The 26,422-nt window shown below is 36.0% G+C and overlaps 2 protein-coding genes across 5 annotated transcripts in view; both read left to right on the top strand.

The window, feature by feature from the left end:
- TBC1D15 (TBC1 domain family member 15) overlaps window positions 1-1,067 on the top strand; it is a 70,041-nt gene extending 68,974 nt beyond the window's left edge. For all 4 annotated transcript variants that reach the window (XM_063074601.1, XM_063074602.1, XM_063074600.1 and 1 more), the window contains one exon: window positions 8-1,067. In XM_063074601.1, coding sequence (XP_062930671.1) covers window positions 8-226 — 219 coding nt within the window. In that variant the 3' untranslated portion in view covers window positions 227-1,067. The remainder of the gene's footprint in view (window positions 1-7) is intronic.
- Window positions 1,068-20,561: 19,494 nt separating this feature from the next.
- Window positions 20,562-26,422, top strand: part of TPH2 (tryptophan hydroxylase 2) — a 102,521-nt gene continuing 96,660 nt past the window's right edge. Inside the window, exons 1-3 of the mRNA XM_063075761.1 lie at window positions 20,562-20,666; window positions 23,240-23,392; window positions 26,189-26,372. Coding sequence (XP_062931831.1) covers window positions 20,562-20,666; window positions 23,240-23,392; window positions 26,189-26,372 — 442 coding nt within the window. The remainder of the gene's footprint in view (window positions 20,667-23,239; window positions 23,393-26,188; window positions 26,373-26,422) is intronic.

Raw genomic sequence — 26,422 nt, 5'->3', positions numbered from 1 at the left:
TATCCAGGAATTGCCACAAGCAGTTTGTGAGATTCTGGGGCTTCAAGACAGTGAAGTTACTACGCCAGATTCAGACACTGGTGAAGATGAAAATGTTGGCATGACTTGTCCTACTTCTGCATTTAAGAGTAATGCCTTGCCTACACTTGCTGCCAGTGGAGCCAGAGATGACAGACCAACACAGATAACAATGTCCTCAAATGTCAGCAGATTAGCAACTGCATGATCATTTTTCTTGCTTTTTTTTTTAAAAAAAACAAGACACTTCGTTGCAACTCTTTTTCAAGTACTTGAACAGTGGAAATTTAAAAGCTTGGTGTTGATCATGCTTTAAGGTTTATGGAAAGAAAGTGTACTGATGTTCTTGCATTAAAGCTTTACAAAGATTTAAACTAATTATTTTTGTAGTTACTTCTACCAAATAGCATTTCCTTTTCAATAACATTCCTTAGTATTTTTATAGCCAAGTACATCTTATTTTCTTGCTGATGAACTGGAATCAGATAAATATTACAAGTGGATGAGTTGGAAATTATGCACTTTGAAAAACATTCACTTTGTTTACTCTAAGTGGGTTTTAGATTTGATTAAATTAAATGTTGAGCCTTTCTATAACATTCTAAGCTGAGAAGTAGATTGTTACCCAGTGATGAAGTAAAAATAAAAGTATTTGTTTTTCTCCATTTTTTACAACAATACTCAGCTTAAATATTTATGCTGGTTGAATGCGATTCAATTGGACATTTTCATCAATGCAATTTAATATATAGGTGAAGAACTATTTCAACCATAATAAGTGGACTGGCCATATATTTTTTACATTGAACTTTTCTTCACTTGTGTATAAAGACTATATGTAAGTACTTATTTATGAGTATAAGAGAGGATAGGCATATTTTCTTTAACTGAATGAAGTTGACTATTGATTTATATAACCTGGTTTGACAAAATTAATACATGGCTTCAATATGAAATCTTTTTAAAAACTATTTTCTTAACCAAACATTTATTTCATGAGACTACATTCAACCCTGTACCTGTTATAATTTTAAAATTAATTGCTGTAACCTCACTTTACTAATAATGTTTATTATCTTTCCTAATAGTGCATTAACTGATTAATCAGGTCTTTAAATTTTTTATAAAATAGTCTTTGCAAAAGCTTATGTCAAAAATTTCAAGATATGATCATGAATATCAAAATACTTTTTTGTATATAAATGAAGCTGTTTTTACCATGCAGTATTGCATGATTTTAAGTTATATGGAATTAACATAACTGATTCCATTTGAATTGTAATTTAACTCCTGTGTATACCATTAAAATAAATTTGAAGTCAAAGTACTGTTTTCAGTTAAATTACATTTAGAAATAGTCTGTTAGTTCTTCATCAGAAGGAAGAAATTCAAGATGGACCTCAATGTTTCTCATATTTTTATGTGATTGAAATAATCATTTGAATGAGTTGTGGAAATGAGAAAGAAATATGACCCCTTTAGTAACTGAAAAAGTTTTACATCAGCGTGAAAATGAGCATAGTGTTGCCTTGGAGGATATAATTATCTGACTCAGTAAAGCAACTTAACAATAATTGATGCTAATAGTGTAAACTAGAAGTTTTGCAGTTCTAAAATGGTCTAGTAGATAGATTTTTTTTCCCCCTCAAAGTTAGGAAACCAAATGAACTTTTTTCCTAGTTGATCATTAACTGACAGTCATGACAATAAAACTGTTAGGTTTTAGTTTTTAATATCATGTGTGTTATCTTTCATCAGTTAATAATGAGTAAGCCTGTTCAGGAAAAAAAAAAAGTAAACTGATCAAAAAACTCAGTATCTCCAGCCTTTCATTTCCTGATATTCAGGAAATTGCTAAGAACATCTTGATGTCCTTCTTGTTCTTCCTGGACATTGGCTTTTTGGTTTTTATTTTTTTTTTCTCCTACTATGTAATATCATATCTACTTCAGATTTTTTTTTTTTTAGTCTTAATACATTCGGTAAGTTGAGCTTTCATCAAGTTTTATTATAAATCTAGATGTTAGAACATAATTTTTACTGAACTGTGTATTCTATCTAGCACATTTTTGATATGACAGTGATGATAATACAGAATAATACTATATAGTCTTAATTAGTCTATAAAATCCAGTTAGCAAATACTATTTAAACTTGAGCTATTGAGATTGCTAAAATACATAGTTCAGGTAAATTTGTTAGTCTTAACTTTTTGAAGGTTTATTTCAGTTTTCACAAGATCCTCTGTCGATACCCTTATAACATGTAAGATATTATGTGATATTTAAAGTTGTTAAAATTCAGGTAGTTTCCAATTTTAACTGTTGAACATATTTTCAATTCTGGTATGAATCCGTGGGAAACGTTTTTGCATTTAAGAACTTCACCATTTTGTGGTTTCATTTGTCTAAGATTCTTTATCTCTTTATATATTAGGAACTTTAGTCTTGATGATTAGAGACTAAATCTTTTTCGAATAATAAGGAAACACCCTTTTGGGATAGATAGTAATTCTTCCTTGCTTAACATTGCAAAGAGTTTTTATAGATACCAACTAATTCTTATGGGAAATTTATTTGTCATTATTAAAAAAAATAGTTTGTGTAAAGCAGCCCAAAATGTTTTTGAGGAACCTAGAACTACACCTGACTTGTGTGCAGCTCTGTAACAGGGTAATGTCATTTAGCTGGGGCACCTTTACTTGGGGTTTTCAAAGGGTGCTTGAACCTCATACTGCATGCAAAGTCTTGTGTGCATAAGTGCATATTTTTAGAGAGGTCACAGTTTTTCAAAGATTCTCTGATTTTTCTCAAAAATTGAGGACCATTGTTATAAATCATTTAATGTGACAATAGTAACATAATTTATGACTCATGCTAATGATATTATGTGCTGAGCCTCCATTAATTAAAATAACTTTAGAGTGCTCATTTGCAGATCCTTGCTTGGTCTGTATTATCAAAATACATGTCCAGATTCTACTTCAGACCTACTGAATCAATCTTTGGAATTGAGATCAAGGAATCTGCATTTTAACAGGCATCCAGAGTTTCCTGAGCCCCCCTAGAGTTAGAAAACTACCATTATATATTGTATTTCATTTGTTAAAATTTTGATTAATGAACAGGTAGGTAAGGTAAGTCTTCAGATGTTCCTTGATTTTCTCTATTTTTTTTTTTTGACCGGTAAGGGGATCACAACCCTCAGCAAGCACAGCCAGTGAGCGCACCGGCCATCCCTATATAGATAGGATCCAAAGCTGCGACCTCAGCACTACCAGTGCCGCACTCTCCCAAGTGAGCCACGGGGCCGGCCCAGTTACTTGATTTTCTAAGGTCGATTTGCTCTATTCTGGTTGCCATTTTTAGTAAAAAAAAAAATGATGGCTGTCCTCTCAGCCTATTCTATGTGGATTTTCCCCTCAATTCTTACATTTTTAAGAAAATGAAACTTTCAGTGTCACTTCTGAATGTGAAACAGGTTTAAATTATTTGAAATTAATTGAAAGGTTTCCATCTTTATCTGACATCATTACCTGATACTAACCATCTGTACTTATTTGTACTTTAATGTGAGTACGCTGCTGTCTGAAAGATGCAACCATATTTGGCCTGTTCTCCCCTTGGGATCTTATAATGGGATTTTAAGTTGTAGATTTTTGAGGATTGTTTTAGTTACAAATGTTGTTCTCATTGTTTTATAAGTAGACTCCTATTTTTTAGGCTATCCATCTTGACATAGGGAAAAATAGGGTGCTGACCTTAAATGCAAAGAGGGGTGGGTGGGGGGTGGAGCAGTATACTGGACATACATACAGGGTACTTCAAAAAGTTTGTTGAAAAATAGGATTAAAAGATAATATGAATTTTTCCACGAAATTTTGAAAACCCTTCGTACTTCTACAACTGTTTGTTTTTTGATATCCAAAGCACCTCTTTCAGCCTGTGGGAAATTATACTCTTTATGAACTCAAAGTAAAGAAAAACTGATTATAATAAAAAGTCTCTTTCCTAAGCACTATCAGGAGTCAGAAATACCATATTTGCCTAATGTGGTTCAGTCCTTACAGATGAAATGGGAATGTTGGAAAAATAAGAGGTAAGCTATTGAGTATGCCTCTCTCAAATATCTGTATCGTATATTGCTCCTCATATATCTCTTTATATGCAAAAGATGACAGCCCAGTCTAGTTTACTAGCTTTTGTAATTAAAAAGACTTATTTACGTCAGAAATGAACTTTTGCTACGACAGTCAGCAATATTTTTATCACTACACTAGACTGATTGGAGGCAGGAGACCCAGTGGGTTAGTAGACTGCTTTACAAACACAAATGGGCTGTTTTAGGCAGCTTTAAATGATGTATGGCCTGATCGTATAGAGACTAGAATCTCTTCCATGGCTGTCACTGACTCACTGCAAAGCAAATTGCTGTCCAGTGGAGGAGCCATCAAGATCCTTCTTAGTGTTCAGCACTTACAATACATGCTGCAGTTACTGTCAGGAGCACAAGTATGGCATATATACCCAAAGAAAACTTTGGCCACATGCTATTTGTTAGATGAGTCAGTGTTAAATGAGCCGATTGTAAGATTTCCTTACTAGTCAGTCATTAGCAGTTAACAGCATCTAACCCAAATAGATGATATGGAGATTAAATTGTAAAGTTCTCTAAGTTAAATTGCTTAAGCACTTTTACTTTTTATACTTTATTTTTTAAAATTTTTAAAAATTTTTTAAAAATTTTATTTTGTCGATATATATTGTGGCTGATTATTGCTCCCCATCACCAAAACCTCCCTCCCTTCTCCCTCCCCTCTCCCCCCCAACAATGTCCTTTCTGTTTGCTTGTCGTATCAACTTCAAATAATTGTGGTTGTTATATCTTCTTCCCCCCCCCCCGGTTGTGTGTGTGTGTGTGTGTGTGTGTGTGTGTGTGTGTGTGAATTTATATATTAATTTTTAGCTCCCACCAATAAGTGAGAACATGTGGTATTTCTCTTTCTGTGCCTGACTTGTTTCACTTAATATAATTCTCTCAAGGTCCATCCATGTTGTTGCAAATGGCAGTATTTCATTCGTTTTTATAGCTGAGTAGTATTCCATTGTGTAGATGTACCACATTTTCCGTATCCACTCATCTGATGATGGACATTTGGGCTGGTTCCAACTCTTGTATACTTTAAAAAGAATAGAAGTAATGCTGTTATAAATACATAGATGCTTCCGTCCCCCCCCCCACACCTTCCTCTCACAAAAGGGCAAAACCCAAGATGCGTTCTTTTGCATATGTCAAGGTGTAAAGAAATGAAGTCTTAAAAACAGTTGTGTTAACTTGCTCAATTTTAATTAAACTTTTGGATAACTTTGGGACAGCTATTTATTCTCTTGGTTAACACAGCTTTTAAGGATTCCATATAAAGGCTAATGGACTTCCCAAAGAAGGAGAAACTCTTATCTCATGGTTCTCACTAGCTCCCTTCATATTCTGTTAACCAATAGTCTTTTCTAAGCTAGCCTTTAAACTTTGTGTTTAGTATGACTTGTGCCAATGTTTTACTGACTGCTGAATACAGAGGGGGAAAGAATCCTTTTTATTGACATTTCATACCTGAGAAGGGCTTAATAAACTACAGCTTACAGAATGGGTGGGTTGAATCTTGACAGAGGAATATCTCTTCTTAGAGAAAGAATTTGAGGAGTGAGAATGTGCCTGATTAGTTCAGGTGGCAAAATCCTGGAGTCACTATTCAGACATGATGGAATCCTTCTTCCTAATTAATTCCTTTTGATCATGACAGGACTACAACTGAACCATTCTGGACATGAGAATACACACTCCTTAAAAACTACAACACAAAAACTCACTTGTAGAAAGGCAATTCTCTAGTTTACCACAGAAATTCCCATTTCTATTGGTCACTCTCTAAATTTAATTTTGTGAAGCTTTTCACATGTCTGGGTTGCTGAGTTTTTCCACATCTCTTCAACTCCTAAAGAATTAGACATAAAAAGGTCAGTTCAGAAGAGTGGGAGTTTATTCGGTGAGAGGGCTTGAATCATAATAAGCATTTTATTTGATAGCTTCATAATATGGAGTAAATCCAGGAGAGGCCTGGCCTTGGACAAGGGTCCATTTTATTTTAATCTCTTTTCTAAGTATTCCACATTTTTCTTGAGAACATCACCATAGATTTTTTTTAAAAAAAGTCTGCTGTTGAGCTTGTCTTAAAAACTTTAGAAGTTTTACGTCTTATTTTTCTTGTTTTATTATTTGCTATCACTGACCCATACCTCTGTAAACACAAATAATGTGAGTTGTGTTGATAGGTGGTATTTCTGGACAAATAGTACAACTTGCTTTAGGCACTTGTTTCCTTGAAGAATCCAAGGTGGCTGCAACGTGGGGTGTGGATGCTTGGGTCATTTTGTAAGCTACTTTATATTTTTGCAAGGGACACAAAGTTTATCCTATAAACTTTGGGAGTCAAATACCAGAAAAAAAAATTTAGTCAAACTGATTAAATTGTTCATACTAGAAAATGTCCACTGTAGTTATGAATGTGAAAAAGAAGGGTTATACTATTTGGGTAGGAGCACAGGATTTGGAGTCAGATTTGAGACCCAGCTCAGTCACTTCTTAGGTTTGTAACCATAACCCTCAGCCCTCAGTTTCTCATCTGTAGGTGTGGATAATACCTCAGTTGTGAGGAGAAAATGGAGTACGTATTAAATGTATAATATGGTACCTGGCATGATTAAACACTAGTAAGTGCTATTATTATTATTTTCTGATAGCAACCACATAGATACTGCCACAGGCCATCTTTATAAATCTTAAAGCTGTGTGGTTTGCTTTTCCTTCCAAAACATATATCCTGCAGATGCAGCCTTGGGGCACTCTTTGAGGCAATTTTGTTTTCAAATATGAACTATGTATGATGGTTCTATCTGAGCCACTGCCTCACTGAACCCAACATAAATCACTATCCTTTTGGTGCTTCAGTTTTATCTTATTGAAATGGGGTTTAAATGTGCCTGCCTTTGATTCATTCTCTCTTTGTGAAGAAGGTTATAAAAACATGATAATGAGAACACAAGAGTAAACAGATCTCATATTTTGCTTATTAATGAAGTCTGATCATTCTCAAGACAACCTTCTTGGTCAGTATAGCAAATAATCACAAATGAAGACATGTCTGCATTAAGCATTTTTAGGAGTATGGAAAATTATAGTGTCTATTTGACCATCAATGAACATTAGGGAACAAATTGATGCTGAAGGTTGTGAACAGCTGTTATTGGTTATGCCTCACCATTAGGTCAATTCAGTCAGATTCTGATACTGGATTGTTCTTTTTGACTTAACTTCAGATTATGTGATGGTACTTCAAAGAGTTCACAGAAAAATTGAATATTTCCATGAACTTTTTGAAATATTTTCCTATTATCTAGATATCTGGATGGTTGACACAACCTCCATGCAAAGTTCAAGTTCACTTTATATCTGTTTATGCTTCCCACCACCCCCAAAATGACAGTTTTTACAGTATTTAAGGAAAATCAGCAAGAATAAATACATTTCCATTGTGTCGTAGACACCTTCATCTGTTGTAATATGAGTTGGAGTGCTGAAAGCCACTTGAGTATGGCATACTTGGAAATTTTCATGTGAGCACAAGTTCATCACTCATATTGACCATCATGACTAATAATCATGACTTTTCACCTAAAGTAAGGAGATGGGGGTTTTCTAATATCCCAAGTGAACCTATGGCTTTTTTTTCCCCCCTACACCAATGCCTTATTTTAAAAGTTCATTTGTAGATATTTAAAGTGCCAGGATAGACGAGTACTTCATTAACTATATATATAATGTTGGTTTGTGAATATCTTGGAAAGAAAATGGTGTTATATAAGAGCCTGCCTGAGTCTCCTAAAGTTAAGTCATTTCAGGCTTATTTGACTTCCTTTTATTGATAAATTACTGTACTGCCAAACCATGGAAATACCTTAAATAGGGTATAAGCTTATTTTTGCATGATATTCATGTGGTTAAGTTGGAGAAACTAGGAGTGGGTGGTAGTAATAGTGAACATTTCCTGCCAAGGAACCTAAAGCATACCCTATAAATTTTAGGAGTCAATGTCAATGTAAAAAAAATACAGCCAAACTGATTTTTAGGTTGGTCATGGGCTGTAGAGTTCAGCCCTTTCTTTTGCCTGATTCAGCAGGGGTTTAATTAAGCATAGAAAGCACGCATATCAAATTTGCTTGTGACACCAACGATGGGTTAGAATGATGGTTTAAAACCAAAAAGACAAGTTATTCAAGGAAAAGGAATCAGAACTTTTGTTGGTTCTCATTCTCAAAACAATCACTGTTGCTTCTCTTTCAAGTATCTTCATACTCTCACATCCCATTTCTATCCTTCAATAACTTCACTTGCTTTCCCCATTCACATTGGAGAGTTACTTGGCAAGTTCTCCCTAAAAGAAGCCTATTTATTTCCTTTTATCCTTTCCACCAAACACATTTCTTTGCACCTGTGAAACATAGCTTTCTCTTGATGATGTTGCATTTCCAGCTGGCTTCCTATATGGTCAGGGTGGTGGGGGTGAGTGGGGAGGGAAGAAGGAACAAGAAGTCCTCAGGGTCTTCCATATTTTGCTTGCAAAATAGAAATGGGTAGGATGGACTATTCCAACTGTGGATACAGTTGGAACATGGGTACTTCAGCATCCCTTTGATTCTTTTCCATTTATTTGTTCATACAGTCTACAGCCTGTAATTATCCACTTTCATTTTCCAGGTGATTTAAGGACTGGCTTACACTATTTCTCTCGTTTTCACTACTGTCCTCAATGACAAAAAATACCTGTGTTGAGAGCCCATTGACATTCTTAACATAAAACTCCCCTAATTTTGTGGACCCCTGTCTCACAGCTCAGCTCTTTACTATCATGGCCATTCATGATCACATGGCCCCCTTCCCCCTGTGAGATCTTGTATTGGCTATCTCCTTATCTGATAATATCTCACCTTATGGTTTACCACTCCATTTCCCACTTCTTGACTCCTGCCTCCTTACCTGCTTGATGCAAACCAATTCTGTTAGCTTACCTTATGACTGTTGGCTTCCCTTATGACTCTTGGCTTCGTGCTTATTATGGATTATGAGGACAATCACCTCATTAAAACCTAGGCACACACATCTCTTTAATTTATGCCAAAGATTCCAAACCAATGCCTGATTTTATATCACTCTGGCTTCAGAATCAATGAGGTATAGGAATGTAACTAACACTTTGCGCATCCAACATCTGCCAGCTACTGTGTTGAGTACTCTACACATGTCCAGTTTAATCAGCATAAACAGCCCTATAAGTTGTAGGTATCATTACCTTTGTATTACAGAAATGGAGGCTGAGAAATGTAAAGTAATGGTTCCTGCTTAAGCACAGGTAGGCAAGTAGCAGAGATAAGATTTAAACTCAGGTTTATCAAAAACCATGCCCTATTTCTATGCGAATGATTTATTTTGAAAGTCTACATTTTTTATAATCAGTGTCGCACATGGTTTCCACAAGATTTGTTATGAGAAACTCTACCTTTTCTTCTCCCCACCTTCCAATTTCTCCTTCCCAGTGGTAAGACTTTCAACCTTCAGCTCTTTCTTTTGGTGTTTACTTCCGTATCTGCCAATGCTGTAACGTGTGTATTGCTACTACTTTGATTTTCAGTTTTAGACATTAACTATTGATTTCCCATCTTGGGATATGGAGATTTAGCTCTTTACCCCCTGCACTAGGCCCTTACTATTCACATGTATCCTTCCTTATCTTTCCATCTTCCATATAGTTCATATAGTATTGTTTATGCCAATATCTACTGCTTATATTACGTTGACTTTGTAAATGCAATTCTCAGCTGAGATATTTTCCTCTTCAGTTCTTTCATTTTTCTTTGGGAGTTAAATTTTATCAAGGTTTTTCATTTGCTGATTTTATAAATAGTTGTCACTAATCCAACCCAACACTCTACCAAATGTTTAAATGGGGGCTTGGCAACTGTAAGCTTCAGTGTAAGGTTATCTGATTTTACCATTTTGTTCAGAACTCTCAGTCAAGATTCTTAGTTTGATAAAATCCCATTTGTTTATTTTTTCTATTGTTGCCTGTGCTTTGGGGATCTTATTCATAAAGTCTTTGCCCAGTCCTACTTCCTGATGTGTTTCCCCTATGTTTTATGGTTTAGCTTTCAATTTGTCTTTAGGTCTATCTTCTTATCTTGGTCAGATTCTCCAAAGATTTCCCCCTTTATCTGGCTGGAAGGCAAATGCCTGCCTGTCAGCCTTCTGAGGTTTGGGAGTCTCATCATTTAATCACTGTCTTTTCAGAATGGTATCCCTATTCTCAACTATGCCTGGTGCTTTTGTGTACAGAGGCACTTTGTTTTACCCCTTCTAGAGAGTAAGCTCCATTTGTCTACCTGGGGTAAAATGGGAGGTGGCTTGCCTATCTAGAATAGGGAAGGGGAATATGGAATTTTAGCTGCTTTAAAAAACATAACATTTTGGGCCGGCTCGTGGCTCACTTGGGAGAGTGTGGTGCTGATAACACCAAGGCCGCGGGTTCGGATCCCATATAGGGATGGCCGGTTTGCTCACTGGCTGAGCGTGGTGCTGACACCACCAAGTCAAGGGTTAAGATCCCTTGACTGGTCATCTTTAAATAAATAAATAAATAAATAAAAATAAAAATAAAAATAAAAAACATAACATTTCTTTTGAGATATAATTCATATAATAAGATTACTAGTTTTTTGTTTTATTTTGTTTTTTACTGTTAAGTTGTTTGAGTTCTTTGTATATTCTGGATATTAATCCCTTGTTGGATGCATAGTTTGCAAATATTTTTTCCCATTCTGTAGGTTGTCTTTTCACTCTGTTAACTATTTCTTTAGCTGTACAGGAGATTCTAGTTTGATATAATCCTATTTGTTTATTTTTTCCTTTGTTGCCTTTGCTTTTGGGGTCTTATTCATAAAGTCTTTGCCCAGTCCCACTTCCTGAAGTGTTTCCCCTATGTTTTCTTCTAGGGGTTTTATGGTTTCAGGTCTTATTTTTAAGTCTTTAATCCATTTTGAGTTGATTTTGATATATGGAGAGAGGTATGGGCCTAGTTTCATTCTTCTACACATGGATGTACAGTTTTCTCAGCACTGTTTCTTGAAGAAAAGCAGTCTTTCTGGGTACTTTTGTCAAGGATCAGTTGGCTGTAAGTATGTAGGTTGATTTCTGGGTTTTCTAGTCTGTTCCATTGGTTTGAGTGTCTGTTTTTATGCCTGTACAATGCTGTTTTGCTTACTATAGCTTTGTAGTATAATTTAAAATCAGGTAGTGTAATGCCTCTGGCTTTATTATTATTGTTATTATTATTTTTTCTCAGGATTGCTTGGCTATTTGGGTTCTTTTGTTGTTCCACATGAATGTTAGGAGTTTTTTTTTTTTTTTTCTATTTCTGTGAATAATGTCATTGGTATTTTGATGGGAATAACATTGAATCTGTAGATCACTTTGGGTAATCTGGAAATTTTCACAATGTTATTGCTTCCAATCAAATAGGAAAGAATGTCTTTCCATCTTTTTGTGTCCTCTTTAATTTCTTTCAGCAGCAATCTGTAGTTCTCAGTGAGTGATCTTTCACCTCCTTGGTTAAACTGATTCCTAGGTATTTCACTTTTTTTTGGTGACTATTGTAAATGGGATAACTTTCTTGATTTCTTTTTCTTCTAGTTCATTGTTGGAGTATACAAATGCTACTGATTTTTGCATGTTGATTTTGTATCCTGCAACTTTGCTGAAATTGTTTATCAGCTCTAAGAGTTTTTTTGTAGAGTCTTTAGGTTTTTCTGTATATAGGATCATGTCACCTGCAAAAAGGGATGGTTTGACTTCATCTTTTCCAGTCTGGATGCCCTTTATTTCTTCATCTCGCCTGATGGCTCTGGCTAGTACTTCCAATACTATGTTAAATAGGAGTGGTGGGAATGGGCATCCTTGTCTTGTTCCTGTTCTTAAAGGAAAAGCTTTCAGATTTTCTCCATTCAGGATGATATGCGAGGTGGGTTTGTCATATATGGCTTTTATTGTGTTGAGATACTTTCCTTTTATACCTAATTTGCTGAGAGTCTTTGTCAGGAAGAGATGATGAATTATGTAAAATGCGTTTTCTGTGTCTATTGAGATAATCATATGATCTTTGTGTTCAATTTTGTTGATGTGGTGTATTGCATTTATTGACTTGCATATGTTGAACCATCCTTGCATCCTTCATCATTCCTGGGATCAATCCCACTTGATCATGGTGTATGATTTTTTTGATGTGTTGCTGTATTCTATTTGCTAATGTTTTGTTGAGGGTTTTTACATCTGTGTTCATCAAAAATATTGGCCTGTAGTTTCCTTTTTTTGAAGTAACTGTTTAGTTTTTGTATCAGGGTGATGCTGGCCTCATAGTATGAGTTTGTGAGAATGGCCAATATTTCAATTTTTTTGGAATAGTTTGAAGAGAATTCATATTAATTCTTCTTTAAACATTTGGTAGAATTCATCAGTGAAGCCATCTGTTCCTGGGCTTTCCTTTGTTGGGAGGCTGCTAAGGACTGCTTCAATCTTGTTTGTTATTGGTCTGTTCAGGTTTTCTGTTTCTTCTTGGTTCAGTCTTGGTAGTTTGTGTCCAGAAATTTTTCCATTTCCACCAGGTTTTCAAATTTGTTGGCATGTAGTTGCTTATAATAGTCTCTAATGATTCTTCATATTTCTGTGGTACTGGTTGTAATGTCTCCTTTTTCATTTCTGATTTTTGTTATTTAGGTCTTCTCTTATTTTTAGTTAGCCTAGTTAATGGCTTGTCTATTTGGTTTATCTTCTCAAAAAACCAATTTTTTGTTTTATTGATCTTTTGTATCTTTTGGGGGGGAGGGTCTCTACTTCATTTACTTCTTCTCTGATCTTAATTATTTCTTTCTGTTTACTAATTTGGGGATTGATTGTTCTTGTTTTTCTAGTTCTTTGAGGTGTAGTGTTAGGTTGTTTATTGGAAATCTTTCTATTCTTTTGATGTAAGCATTTATTGCAATAAGCATCCCTCTTAATACTATTTTTGCAGTATCCCACAGGTTTTGGTATGATATGTCTTTATTTTCATTGGTTTCCAGAATTTTTTTGATTTCCTGTTTAATTTCTTCTGGGGCCTATAGGTTGTTCAGGAGCATGCTGTTTAATTTCCATGTATTTGTATAGTTTCCAGTTTCACTTGTTATTGGTTTCTAGTTTTAATCCATTGTTGTTAAAAAGATATTTGAAATTTTTTTAATTTAAAGAATTTTTTAAGACTTGATTTGTGATCTTGGTTTGTGTCTATCCTGTGGAATGTTCCATGTGCTAATGAGAAGAACATATATTCTGCAGTTGTTGGTTGAAATTTTCTGTCTGCCACGTCCAAATGGTCTAAAGTGCAGTTTAAATCCTGTGTTTCTCTGTTTATTTGTTGCCTAGATGATCTGTCCAGTGCTGAGAGAGGGGTGTTCTGGTTCTCAACAATTATAATATTGGGTCTATCTCTTTCTTTAGGTATAATAGTGTTTGCTTTTATATATCTGGGTGCTCTGGTGTTGGGTGCATATATATTTATTATTGTGTTTTCTTGCTGGGTAGATTCCTTTATCATTATAAAGGACCTCTTTGTCGCTATTTATGATTTTTGGTTTAAAGTCTATCTTATCTGATATAAGAATAGCTACTCCTACTCGTTTTTGGTTTCCATTTGTGTGGTATATCATTTTCCATCCAGTCACTATTAGCTTGTTTGTGTCTTTACAGGTATGGTGAGTCCATTGTAGACAGCATATAGTTGGGTCTAGCATTTTATTCCAATCAGTCAGTCTGTGTCTTTTGAATAGGAAATTTAATCCATTTACATTTTGAGTTGTTATTGAATGATATTGTCTTACTCTTGTCATTTTATTGATTTTCATTGGATTTTAAAAATATTTTTAAAGTTCAATTATTTTTTTTTCATCATTTCTTTTTTATTGTTTGTCTTTGGTGTTTGTTGTTTTTTTGAGATGGTAAGATATAGTTTCTTCCTTTCCCATTTGCATTTTTGTTCTACCAGTGGGTGTTGTTCTTTCTTGTGTATTCATGGTTGTGATTATCTTTTTTGGGGTTCCAGATACAGAACTCCCTTGAGAATTTCTTGTTGGGCTGGTCATGTGGTGGTGAAATTCTAATTTTTGTTTGTCAGGAAAGACACTACTTATCCTTCATTTATGAAGGATACCCTTGCTGGGTATAGTATTCTTGGCTGACAGATTTTTTTTTTCTTTTAGTATTTTAAGAATATTATCCTATTCTCTTCTGGCCTGTAGAGTTTCTGTTGAGAAGTCTGCTGTTAGTTTGATGGGGACTCCCTAATAAGTGACTTGACAGTTCTCTTGCTGTTTTAGGATTCTTTCTTTGTCTTTGAGTTTTGCCAATTTGACTGTAATGGCTCAGAGAAGACCCTTTTGAATTGAATCTGTTTGGGTATCTCTGAGCTCCCTAATCTGAAGGTCCATTTCTCTCTGTATACCTGGAAAGTTTTCCAGTATTATTTCATTGAATATATTTTCAATACATTTTCCTTTGTCCTCCCTTTATGGAACACCCATGATTTGGATGTTTGTGTGCTTAAGGCTGTCTGCTAGCTCTCTTAGATTTTCTTCATTTAATTTTTTTTCCCTTTTTTTCTGTCCACCTGGGTTATTTTGTTGAGACTATCTTCATGGTCACAAATTCTTTCTTCTGCTTGCTCTAGCCTGCTGCTTAAGTTTTTCTTGTTTCATTGTGTCATCTAACTGAGTCTTCTTCTATCTCATTGAGTTTCCTTAAGATTGTTGCTTCAATTCCTTTTCAGTCATTTTAAGGGTTTCATGATCTATGGGGTCTTGTACTTGAGAATTATGTCATTCCTTTGGTGGTGTCATATTTTCTTTCTTTCATTTTTTTTCTTTCCTATTTGTAGTATCTTTATCTTGATGTCTGGTCATCTGGTAGGACAGTTGCTTCTTCTATTACTCTGGATTTGGCTTTGAGGAGAGAGACTTCCTCCTGTGTATGTGTATTATATTGGCTATTGAGTAGAGTGTTTTAGTATTGGTTCCAAGTAGATGCAGTAGTGTAATCTCTCTGTGGGTACTTTGGCCATATTCAGTATTAGAGTTGTCTGTGAGTGCCTCTGTGGCCTAGGCACTGGGGCACTAAGTGATTTCCTGATGAGATTAGTGACACTGTGTTGGGTCATCAAGAATGTGGGTGAACTCTCATGTTCTTGGGAGAAGTTCCTGGGCGCTCTGTCACTCTGGCTGGGGTGGGTGACCATGGATGGGCTTGTTGGCCTTCTGACTAGTTTCTCACAACCCTGATGGGTGCACTGGGGCATACTGGAGCTCCTTAATTTGAATGGGTGACCCTGGGTGGGGTTTCTCTTTTCTCTTTCCTATAGGCAGAGGCTCCTCCTGGGTCCTTGCTTTCCCCAGTTGGGAGATGGGTTGGTGGTAGTTGGACATTTTCTTCCTTACTCTATTTGGGTATCCTGAGTTTCTGCACTCCCTGGGGATTCCACGTGTGTCTCTCCCAGATCAAATCAGCTGCGTGGGCTGTGCATGTACCTCCCACCCCCAGATGCACTACCACAGGGGCAGCATAATTCCCCCTGTGGGCTGGGCCACTGGGTCACAGGTCTGTGCTCATTCACCTCTTGCATTTATCATTTTTTTGTGTACATCACCTCATGCATTTATCATTTTTTTGTGGCAAAAACGTTTAAAAGTCTCTCCTGTAGCTGTTAAGTAATATAGAAACCTTAATTGTTAACCATAGTTACCCTACTGTGTGATAGATCACCGAACTTATTTCTCCTATTGAATTACAATTTTGTATCCACTGGCCAACCTCTCCCTGTTCTCCCATCCCCCTTCCCCTCCCCAGTCTCTCATAACCACTTTTCTACTCTCAGTCTTTATAATATCAACTTTTTATTTTTATTTTTATTTATTTTTTTTAGATTTCTCTTATGAATGAGATCATGTGGTATTTGTCTTTCTATGTCTGGATTACTTCACTTAATATTAATGACCTCCAAGTCCATCCATGTTGCCACTAATGACAAGATTTCATTCTTTTTTATGGGTGAATAATATTCCATTGTGTATATAAACCACATTTAAAAAAATCCATTCATTTGTTGTTGGACCCTTAGGTTGTTTCCATATCTTGGCTATTGTAAATTGTGCTGCAGTAAACATGGGAGTACAGATATGTATGTTTAAGTTTTTGAGGAACTGCCAAATGTTTTTTGAAAGTGACTGTGCCATTTTACATATACCTAGGTGTAAAATTGCTGGATCATAAAACATTATGTTTCATATTTTGAGGGACAACCAAACTGTTTCCTAAAATGTCTGCACCATTTTACAATACCGCCAGCAATGTATGAGGGATCAAAATTTTCTGGTTTCTCATCAACATCTGCTATTGTCTCTCTTTTTTATTTTAGCCATCCTAGTGGGTCTGAAGTGATATCTTCAGATAATGTAGAGCATCTTTTCATGTGCTTATTGACTATCTTCTTTGGAGAAATGTGTATTCCAATCCTTTGCTTATTTAGAAGTTGTTCTACTTCTTTTTTCATTGTTGAGTTGTAAGAGTTCTTTACCTATTCTGGATAATGTCTCTTATGAGATGTATGATTTATAAACTTTTCTCCCATACTGTGGGTTGTCTTTCATTCTCTTGATTGCATCCTCTGAAGCACAAGTTTTGGGATTTTTTTTTGGTGGCTGGCCAGTACAGGGATCAAGGGATCAAATTCTGGACCTTGGTATTATTTATATCAGCATTATGCTCTACCAACTAAGCTAACCGGTCAGCCCCCTGATTTTGATTAAATTCTATTTATTCATTTTTTTCTTTGAGTGCTTATACTTTTGGTGTCATATCTAAGAAACATATCTAGTCCAAGGTCACAATGATTTACTTCTATGTTTTATTCTAAGAGTTTTATAGTTTTAGCTCTTACATTTATGTCTATGATCCATTTTGAATTCTTTTTTTTGTGTGATATGAGATAGGAGCCCAACTTCATTGTTTTGCAAGTGGATATCCAAAGTTGTGTCAGAAATATTTGCTAAAAAGATTATTCTTTCCCCATTGAATTGTCTTGACACCTTTGTTTAAAATCAATTGACCATAACTATAAGGGTTTATTTCTGGACTCTTAATTCTACTTCATTTATCTATATGTCTATACTTATGCAGTATGCTATGGGTTGAATTGTGCCCACCAAATGTTTGTGTATTAATCCTACTGTAACAGTATTAAGGATGGGAAATCCTATTATGGTAATTGAAAGGTGGGGCCCTTAGAAGGTGGTTAGATTGTGAGGATAATTCTCCAGTGAACGGATTGATTCATTCATGTAGTAATAAGTTGATGGTTTAATGAGTGTTAATGGGAGTGGTTCTGATGGCCTTTTTAAGAGAGCAAGTGAGCAGGTTACCTCTCTCGTGCTCAGCCATTTCACCATGTGATACTCTGTGTTGCTATAGAGTCATCACCAGGAAAAGACCTTCACCAGATGTGTTCCCTGGACTGTGGACTTCCCAGATTCTGAAACTGTAAGGAATAAATTTGTTTTCTTTATAATTTACCCAGTTTCAGGCATTCTTTTGTAAACAACAGAAACAGACTAATACAGAGTACCACACTGTCTCGATTACTGTAATTTTGTTGTAAGTTTGGAAATTGTCAAACTGCTTCTTAGACTTTAAACCACTCTTTCAGTTTTAACTACCCCCAATTCCAGAGTTATTTGAGCCTTTAGGGGATTCTGTAGAGTAAACTGAGTTGCTTCTTGGTCTTCATTGTTAGATTAAGTTTCAGCTCTCACGTCTACAGAGTCTTTGATCACTCTCTCATCTCCTTTCAAGCTTCTTTTTGTTACTGTTGTTTTTCAATTTATGCTATTCTTGTATGCCTTAGAAAGAAAAGGGAATCCTTTATGTTGCTTTAATAGGGTTTCTGGAGGGAGCATAATTAGGTAAATCTTTAATATCTTAAATAAATATCTTAAACATATGACTTTTAATACCTTTTTTTTCTGCTCCATATCCAAATGGGGACGTTTTCCTATGGATTTTATCCCTTCATATCTCTGGTTATTTTCATTGCATCCTTGATGCTATTTCCTTAACCTAGATTGTCATCTCCTGCAAGACTATTTCAAATCCTAGCTGGTTTCTGCCTTCAGTCTTGAAATTCTCTTCCAATCTGCTACTTTTCTAAGATACCAATATATTTGTGTGATTGCCTTTCATAAATCCCTTTCAATTGTTCTCTTCACCTATAGGATAAGGTGATAAAGTGCAAAGCCCACACCACATCATTAAGGTTTATCGTAATCTGAACCCTGCCTTCCTCTTCAGCCTCATATCATTTGCCCCAAACCTATAAATACTTCATCATCATTGAGCCACAACAATTCTCTGTATATTTTGTTATGTTGTTCACTCTGCCTGGAATCATCTCCTTATTATTTCCTGTTTCCTTCTAATTGACAAATACAAACTCACTTTTGAAGATTCAGCTCAGACAAGTCCTCCTGGGAGCCTCTCCCGACTCCCCTAAGGTACATCAAACACTGTCGCTTGTGCTCTTGATGTCTTCTGTAGAGAAGTTAATATATTTTGTTTCACTTATTTATTTGTGTGTATATTTCTTTCAGCCAAACTGTGATCTTCTTGAGGGTAGGCTCTGTATCTCATTCATTTTTGTGTCCCTAGGATTAAGTTTCAATGCCTAACACAAAGTGAGTACTTAACAAATCTTTGTTGAATTACACATCTTCCAAAACCCTGGTCTAGATGGAATAATCTGTGTATGGTCTGTAGAACCTACTTTTGTTAACATATTTTCCCTTGTTGTAATACTCAAGAGGCTGTACAGTGTAATGGTTGACATCATGGACTTTGGAGCTATACTGCCTGAATTTAAATCCTGCCTTGAGTGCTCTTTGTGTGAACCTTTGGCAAATTACCTAAACTCTCTGTGCCTCAGCATCACCATCTATAAAATGGAAACAATGGTGACTGCCTTGTAAATGTTGTTGTAATAATCACATTTTGACTTACAAAAGTGCATAGTAACTGCTTAGAATGGAAATTGGCAATACTGAGCACTCAATAATATTAGCTATTATTATCATCATTGCTTCTATCAACTTATTTAAACTTGCCTTTTCTATTAGTTGATCAGAGCTGATCTTTGGAGGAAATTCAAGCCAAATTGTATTTCAGGAATTAAATCTAATAATGATTATGTTCTCTCAAGACCCCATAAACAATTAAAATCCAGTCAATTTCAGTTCACTAATCCTGTTCTGAAAAATGTTTATATTTTTTTCTACATAGACAAGCAGTGCCAGTCCCAGATTTTGTTTAATTTTTAAGTCAGACAATCACATTCTGTCAAGAGCTTTCCATTCTTCAGGAGATTGGTAATATTTTCCTGTGGCATGGGGAATTTTATGACTTTCTGAAGTTTGAATATTAAGAATATCAATGGATTTATGCATGTCAAATTGGTGGATTTGATCTAGTTACAAGTGGAGAGAAAAAACTCAGTAGCCATCAAACATCAAAGTAATGATTGTTATATGGACATTTAGTTTTTTAAAATTTCCCACTTAGTGAGGAAGAGTTCAGGGTTAGTGTCTGAGCTATATCCGCATGTGGCTAAATCAAAGCCTCACATTTTCTTTGCAATGCAATTGCCTGAACATCACTCTTCGTATCATACAGACATCGCAGGATCAGGAAGCAGTGCCTTTTATGAAAACCATCATGCATACATGCACACACATACATTCATTCGTACAGACGCAATCATAACACATCAGGTCAGAAATAGCTTTTTAACAGAAAATGGCTTAAGGATTCGGCAGTACTGATCTTTCTTGTTATTTTCTTACTTTTGGAAAGAAAGCACAAAAGCTTTGAATTCACAGTTACTTAAAGAATGAGATTAACTTGCCAGTAGCAGGCTTAAGAGATCAGAGCAAACATCAGGGGACAGATGTTTTCTGGAACAAATAACACCCCCTTATGTATTGTTCTCCACCACGCTCGCCCAGACGGCTACTTGACTTAAGAAACACATCGCACCATGAGCAGAGATAACCCAGGCTTCAGGTCTGTAATCTGACCGTGGCCATCGGCAACCAGAAATGAGTTTCTTTCTAATCAGCCTTTCATCAGCCCCCAGTCACTCATATAAACGAGCTCGGGGAGGGGAAGATTAGCATTGCTCTTCAGCACCAGTGTTCTGGACAGAGCCCCGAGCAGCCTGCTGATCACATTCCCTTTGTCTCTCGATCTCCGCCAGCGTTGCTACTACTCTCTAGCTCCCCCTGCTGCAGAGAAGGAAAATTACACCAGGATCCATGCAGCCGGCAATGATGATGTTTTCCAGTAAATACTGGGCAAGGAGAGGGCTTTCCTTGGATTCAGCGGTGCCTGAAGAGCATCAGCTACTTGGCAGCTCAACAGTGAGTACTGAGTACCTGGCACTCTAGGGTATCGATTGTCTTATCTTCACCGTACGGACAGCTAGGGTAGAGTAAGGCCACACACCTCAACCCCTCCTCCTTTATCATCTGTTCTACTCCACTTCTCTCCTGTCTCCCTCCGGTGTTCCTCTTCTCTCCATAAAGTAAAGCAGGTGTACTGATCACTGTGTGCTGAGCTTTCCGTCCTCAAAGTTTATAAGAAGAAAGTTAAGATGCTCATGAACATTAAGAGTGAGAGGTTGTATGAACCAGTGTCTTTAAATCCACACACAAAAAAAGTGTTTACAATTTTGAAAGTCCATGTATGATGAGGAGGAATAGGAAGAAGAAATTAAATAGATTTTTATGGTTCTCGCAAAGTCATTTTGCCTCCTACATCTTCTTCAGTCTACGAAGCCTGATTTTTAAACATAGAACTATCATTTTCTATTCTTGGCTAGAGGTAAAGGTTAGTGGAATAAGAGAAAAATCAGATTCCTTTCAAAAGTTTTTTTGTGTTATTCATTACTCTATTTTTTTTCCAGTTTAATTGATGGATTGATGAAAGCAATACACATCTTGTTTCAGTATTTAAGATAGTTTTTATGTTTAAAATATTTACATGATAAAAAAGCAATATTTGCAGGATTTTAGATCCTGATTTGAGGTAATTGTCATGGGGTTTTATAAAAATGGCAGTGAAATAAAAATGTATTCAGGTTCCTTCTCACTAAAAATATTAAATGGTATGTAACTACTGCATATCAGAATTCATCAACCAATTCCAGTTCAGTCTATATCATAGAAAAATCTGTTTCAATATTGTAGCTCCAAATATGTGCCAGAGGGTCACATTGTACTGATATATGATCACTCTAAAAATGTTGAAAGTAAACATGGCAACTTTTGTAGAACTATTTAAAGCAGTTTGCAAAAATGAGGTAAAAATGTAAATACATTTTCTAACAATTAAATATCATGAGTATTTGGATGAACTATATTACATTGAAGAATTTTGAAGTCATAATGAACTGATGGAAAGAAAACAAAGAAAACTCAGACTTATGGTTAAGGTAAGACCCTTTCATATAAAAAATGCTGCTTAAATATATGAGATCTGTGTGTTATGTGGCAAGAAGGAGGCAGATGTTGAGCATACTAAGACGGTGGAGCTTTTAATCACTAAACATACTGTCAAAGGTCAATGACTACATAAACTTTCTCTCTCAAGTCACAAATAATAAAATATCCATTTCCATTATATCTATGACTCTAGTGAGTGAAGCAATACTAATGTGTGAAAGTAAAACCAGTAGAGAAATCAGAGAAAGACTATGGGAAGTCACTGTTCAGTAGGTTCCATATCAAACGTACATTTCTCAGTTTAATGAGGATGTAATAGATCAGTGTAATTGTATTATATCTTCATTTGCCTGGGAGATAGTTCTCTCTTTGCCCATCTCTGTATTTGTGTATAAAGAGCACAAAACAGATCATCATAATTTTGCACTGTCTGTCAAATGAAAGTTTCCAGCTTTTTTAATGCATTTCTTACAATGTGATCTGAGTTACTAGAATCTGTCATTTTTATTTTTAGACAACAGTACTAATAATTGTTTAATAATGTATTACAGGATTTTGAATGGCTGATAAAGTGCTACTCTCTTTCAGTTTCTCAGATTCTACTGTTTGCTCCTAATGATTGCCTAGGTAGTTTTCTTTATTACTTCCTTTCTTATTTTTTTACTTTTATTTGCAGCTGAATTTTTTTTTTTTTTTGGTCCTTTTTGTGACCAGTAAGGGGATCGCAACCCTTGGCTTGGTGTCGTCCGCACCACGGTCAGCCAGTGAGCGCACCGGCCATCCCTATGTAGGATCAGAACCTGCTGCGGCGGGAGCGCCACTGCGCTCCCAGCGCCGCACTCTCCCGCGGGCGCCACGCGGTCAGCCCTGCAGCTGAATTTTAACAGCCACTTTTCAGATATCTTCTGACACAGATGGCCTTAGTTGAATACACTCCTCTGTGCTGAACTTCTGAAGGTAGATTCACAATGATAATTCACATTGACAGTGTGGATCTAATTGCAGAAAGTAAGGTTATCAATTTCTGGGCATGTCCTGACATATTTCAGAATGAAATGGATATTTTATTTTTAAGATTTAATAGAAACTAAAATTATTTTTCTCAAAAATATACATTTACTCTCATTTTTATTCTGTTTAGTAATTAATATAGTTTCATATAATTGAACTAAACTAGAAAGAAAGGCAGGAATTATTCAAATTTGATACTTTATGATGGTTGGATTTTTGTTCCTATTAGAGTGAAGCAAATCTGATTTCCCTTTAATTTCAACCACTAGATGATATCTTAGAGCACTGGAAAATAGTGTCCCAGAGTAAGTTAGACCAATATTTATGGTTGAAAGTTATGAGTGAGGTGACAACTTCACCTTGAGTTTGTACGATTGGTGGGGCTTTCAGCATATGAATGGAATATTTGGGAAAAAACTCTAATTATGGAGGATTTTGGAATCTTTAATATTGTTTTGTGTGCTTTTACATTCTTGAAGCTAAATAAAGCTACCTCTGGCAAAAATGAAGGCAAGAATGGCAACCAGGGAGGCAGCAAAAGTGAAACTTCTTCTGAAAGTGGCAAGACAGCAGTCATATTCTCCTTGAAAAATGAAGTCGGTGGATTGGTAAAAGCACTGAGGCTGTTTCAGGTGAATGTGCAATATCATTACATAACTTTAAAAGTGACTGTGTGCCCGGTTACAAACCTGTTATCTGCTATGAAACATTACTGAATCAATTTCTGAATAATGTGTTAAAAGATTCAAAGGAATCAAACTTCACGAGGCTTTAAAGAGGAGATTGTTTGCCAAACAACAAGATAAGCAGATTCGCATGAACTATGATTTATTAATTCAGAGTTAGCCTATTAGGAACTCTGCAGACTGTTGCCAGATGAGAAATTCAGTAATTCAAAAATGTGAGCCTCACAACTGAAGATGCAAACACAAAAGGAGCCAAACAGGGTATCTTTAAATATCAAGAGGCTGCAGCTTGATTTGATTTGTTAAAATTTGAATCATGCAGATGTCCTAAGCTCACATTTATTGCATAAAGTGAGATACATGAGTACAGGAGTTGGTATTCCCCTAAGCCTCATTGTTTCATGAATGTAATGTGTCTCTTTGTGAAGATGAGTTATTCTCCTTACATGTAAATTGTAGAGCTAGCTCTTCTCTTATTTTATAGAAATGCAGTAGCATCTTCCCAGGCCCAAATCCGTGATTTGAATCCTCAACAAAGAGCCTGGGTGGGGCTGAGGCTAGACAAGTCCAGAAAAGCTATTGCCTTCTTGCCAGTGTATGCCTGATGGCTCCTCTACCTTTCAGCAAACACCCTCCCTGACAAATGCATTTTGTTTGTGGCACTGGCTGTTGATTAGAGCTGTAAGATAAGGAGTGTAGCTCTGCGTGGTGCCTTGGGCTGCTGGTGCAGTGGAAAGATAGCTGGAATTCGGTCGGGGATTCAGACTTGTGTTAACCTGTCTGGCTAATCACTTGCTGCTTCCCAGGTTCATTTTTTTCATTTGTAAAATAATAATTCCTAATGGGGTTGTTGGGACGAACTAATATGAGTGAAAGTGCTTTGTAATGTGTACAGATATGAGGCATTATTATGATGCCTCTATGATGATCATAGAGATGAAATTAGCAGCCTGATTAGAAAAATATTTCCTTGTTTCCTTTTGACCTTGAAGAAAGGATCAGGTACCATAAACAGTGGTAATAGAAATCTGGGGTAATATTTTACACGCAATTATGTCAACAGGGCTGTGTCCATACAGTGCCCAAAGGCAGGCCAATTCAATTAGATAGCTGAGTGAAGTGGAAAAATTTCTGAAGAAGTTAGCAGCCCTGAGTTTTCACTCTGCCATCAGCTATTCATGGGTCCTGAGCTAAAGCACTTAAACCCATCTAGACCTCAGTTCCCTTGTCTAAAAATACCTACTCTGATTCAACCAAAGGACATTAAAAGCCCAAAGTGACACAATGTATGTGAAGTCTCTTGAACCTTAAACAATATTAATTTTATTTTTATTATCAGCTAATTTAGAAAATAAGGCTTTATTGCAAAGATTAATACAAACTGAAATAGAACATTTAGTTTTCTGGTCACAGGACTATAGGAGTTTTTTTACATAGGAGAGGATGCTGGAAACTACCTATAGCCTGTTCCTATGCTGAAAATTCTGAGATCACCCAGGATTGTATGAAGAATAGTGCTGATAATCAGAGTGTACACTCTGGAGTAATGGGGAAGCATCTGCTTATTTGAGAGTGGGTTGGGGAGGAAAGGAGAACTTAGTCTTCAATTAACTAAGGGGAAAGAAAGAATCATCACGGGAAAATTAACCCTGATTTTTACGTATTAAATTCCTGTCCTTCCTCACACATCTTATTGTAAGGAGATTTTGACCTCTGAGATCCATCACAGGGTGATCCAGCAGTTATCCTTGGATGAGGCTAGCCTGGAGGTTGTCAAAAGACAGCAATTACTAAGTGGTCCTGTTTAGGGTGTATTTTATTTATTTACCTTTCTTTTGTCTCCTTATTTTACCGTAAGTTGTTTGTTTTCCTTTTGCTTTAGAGATCCTTTCTTTCCTGCTTTTCTTGTTCCCTTTTCTTTTCCTACAATGTGGGCTACAGTTTGGCCAGTGTTTTCCAAACTGCAGTCGTTTCATACCACCTTCCCGATTTCTGCCTGTCGTTTGTACTATTTACTTATTTACTTATTAAAGAGATTATTTATTTATTTACATTTCAATTTTATTTTGAAGATATTGGCAAATACAATTTGAGAAGTGTAAATAAAAACTCAGCTGTGTTTTTATCATTGAAATTGTTTTATTTTATTTTATTTTTTTGGTGGCTGGCCAGTACAGGGATCCAAACCCTTTGACTTTGGTGTTATAACACAGTGTTCTAACCGACTGAGCAACTGGCCAGCTAACTTTAGTTTATTTTAAAAGGAAATTTTATATCAGTATAAAAATCAGGGATTTGAGTTTTAGTTATGTCTTTCAGAAACATAATAATATAAATCTGGGGACTGTATGTTAATATCATAAACAAAATTTTCCCCCAAATAACCATGTGCTACCAGTGGGATGTGGACCACTCTGGAAAATGATGATGTTTATCATTATACTACATTTTATAGGACCCTTTATATATCTTAAATGCCCCCCCTTTTTAATAACACAGAACAACCTATACGAAGAGGTAGGAATATTTTCTCATTAATAGAGATGATGGTTGGAAACATTACCACGTTTTCATCCAAGAAAAGGCAGATTGTCTTTTCCTCTTTTGTGGGCACTTAGCACTTTAAGAGTTGCTTAAGAGTTGTGCAAGAAATTCTGCTTAGGAGTTGAACAAGAACAGGTGGTGGCATCTCTTTTATTGTGCCCTGAAGGTGATTTAGAGAGGATGCTTATGTCTCCACAGGAAAAACATGTCAACATGGTTCATATCGAATCCAGGAAATCCCGTCGAAGCAGCTCTGAGGTTGAAATCTTCGTGGACTGTGAGTGTGGCAAAACAGAATTCAATGAGCTCATTCAGTTGCTGAAATTTCAAACCACAATTGTGACGCTGAATCCGCCGGAGAACATTTGGACACAGGAGGAAGGCAAGGGCAGTTTTAGCTTGTTGGGTGATTTTTGAAATCTGACAAATGTT

Source organism: Cynocephalus volans, chromosome 12, assembly GCF_027409185.1.
Source record: "Cynocephalus volans isolate mCynVol1 chromosome 12, mCynVol1.pri, whole genome shotgun sequence".
Classification (NCBI taxonomy): domain Eukaryota; kingdom Metazoa; phylum Chordata; class Mammalia; order Dermoptera; family Cynocephalidae; genus Cynocephalus; species Cynocephalus volans.
Note: the sequence above shows the minus strand (reverse complement) of the source record. Positions and strands in the feature narration are given on the sequence as shown.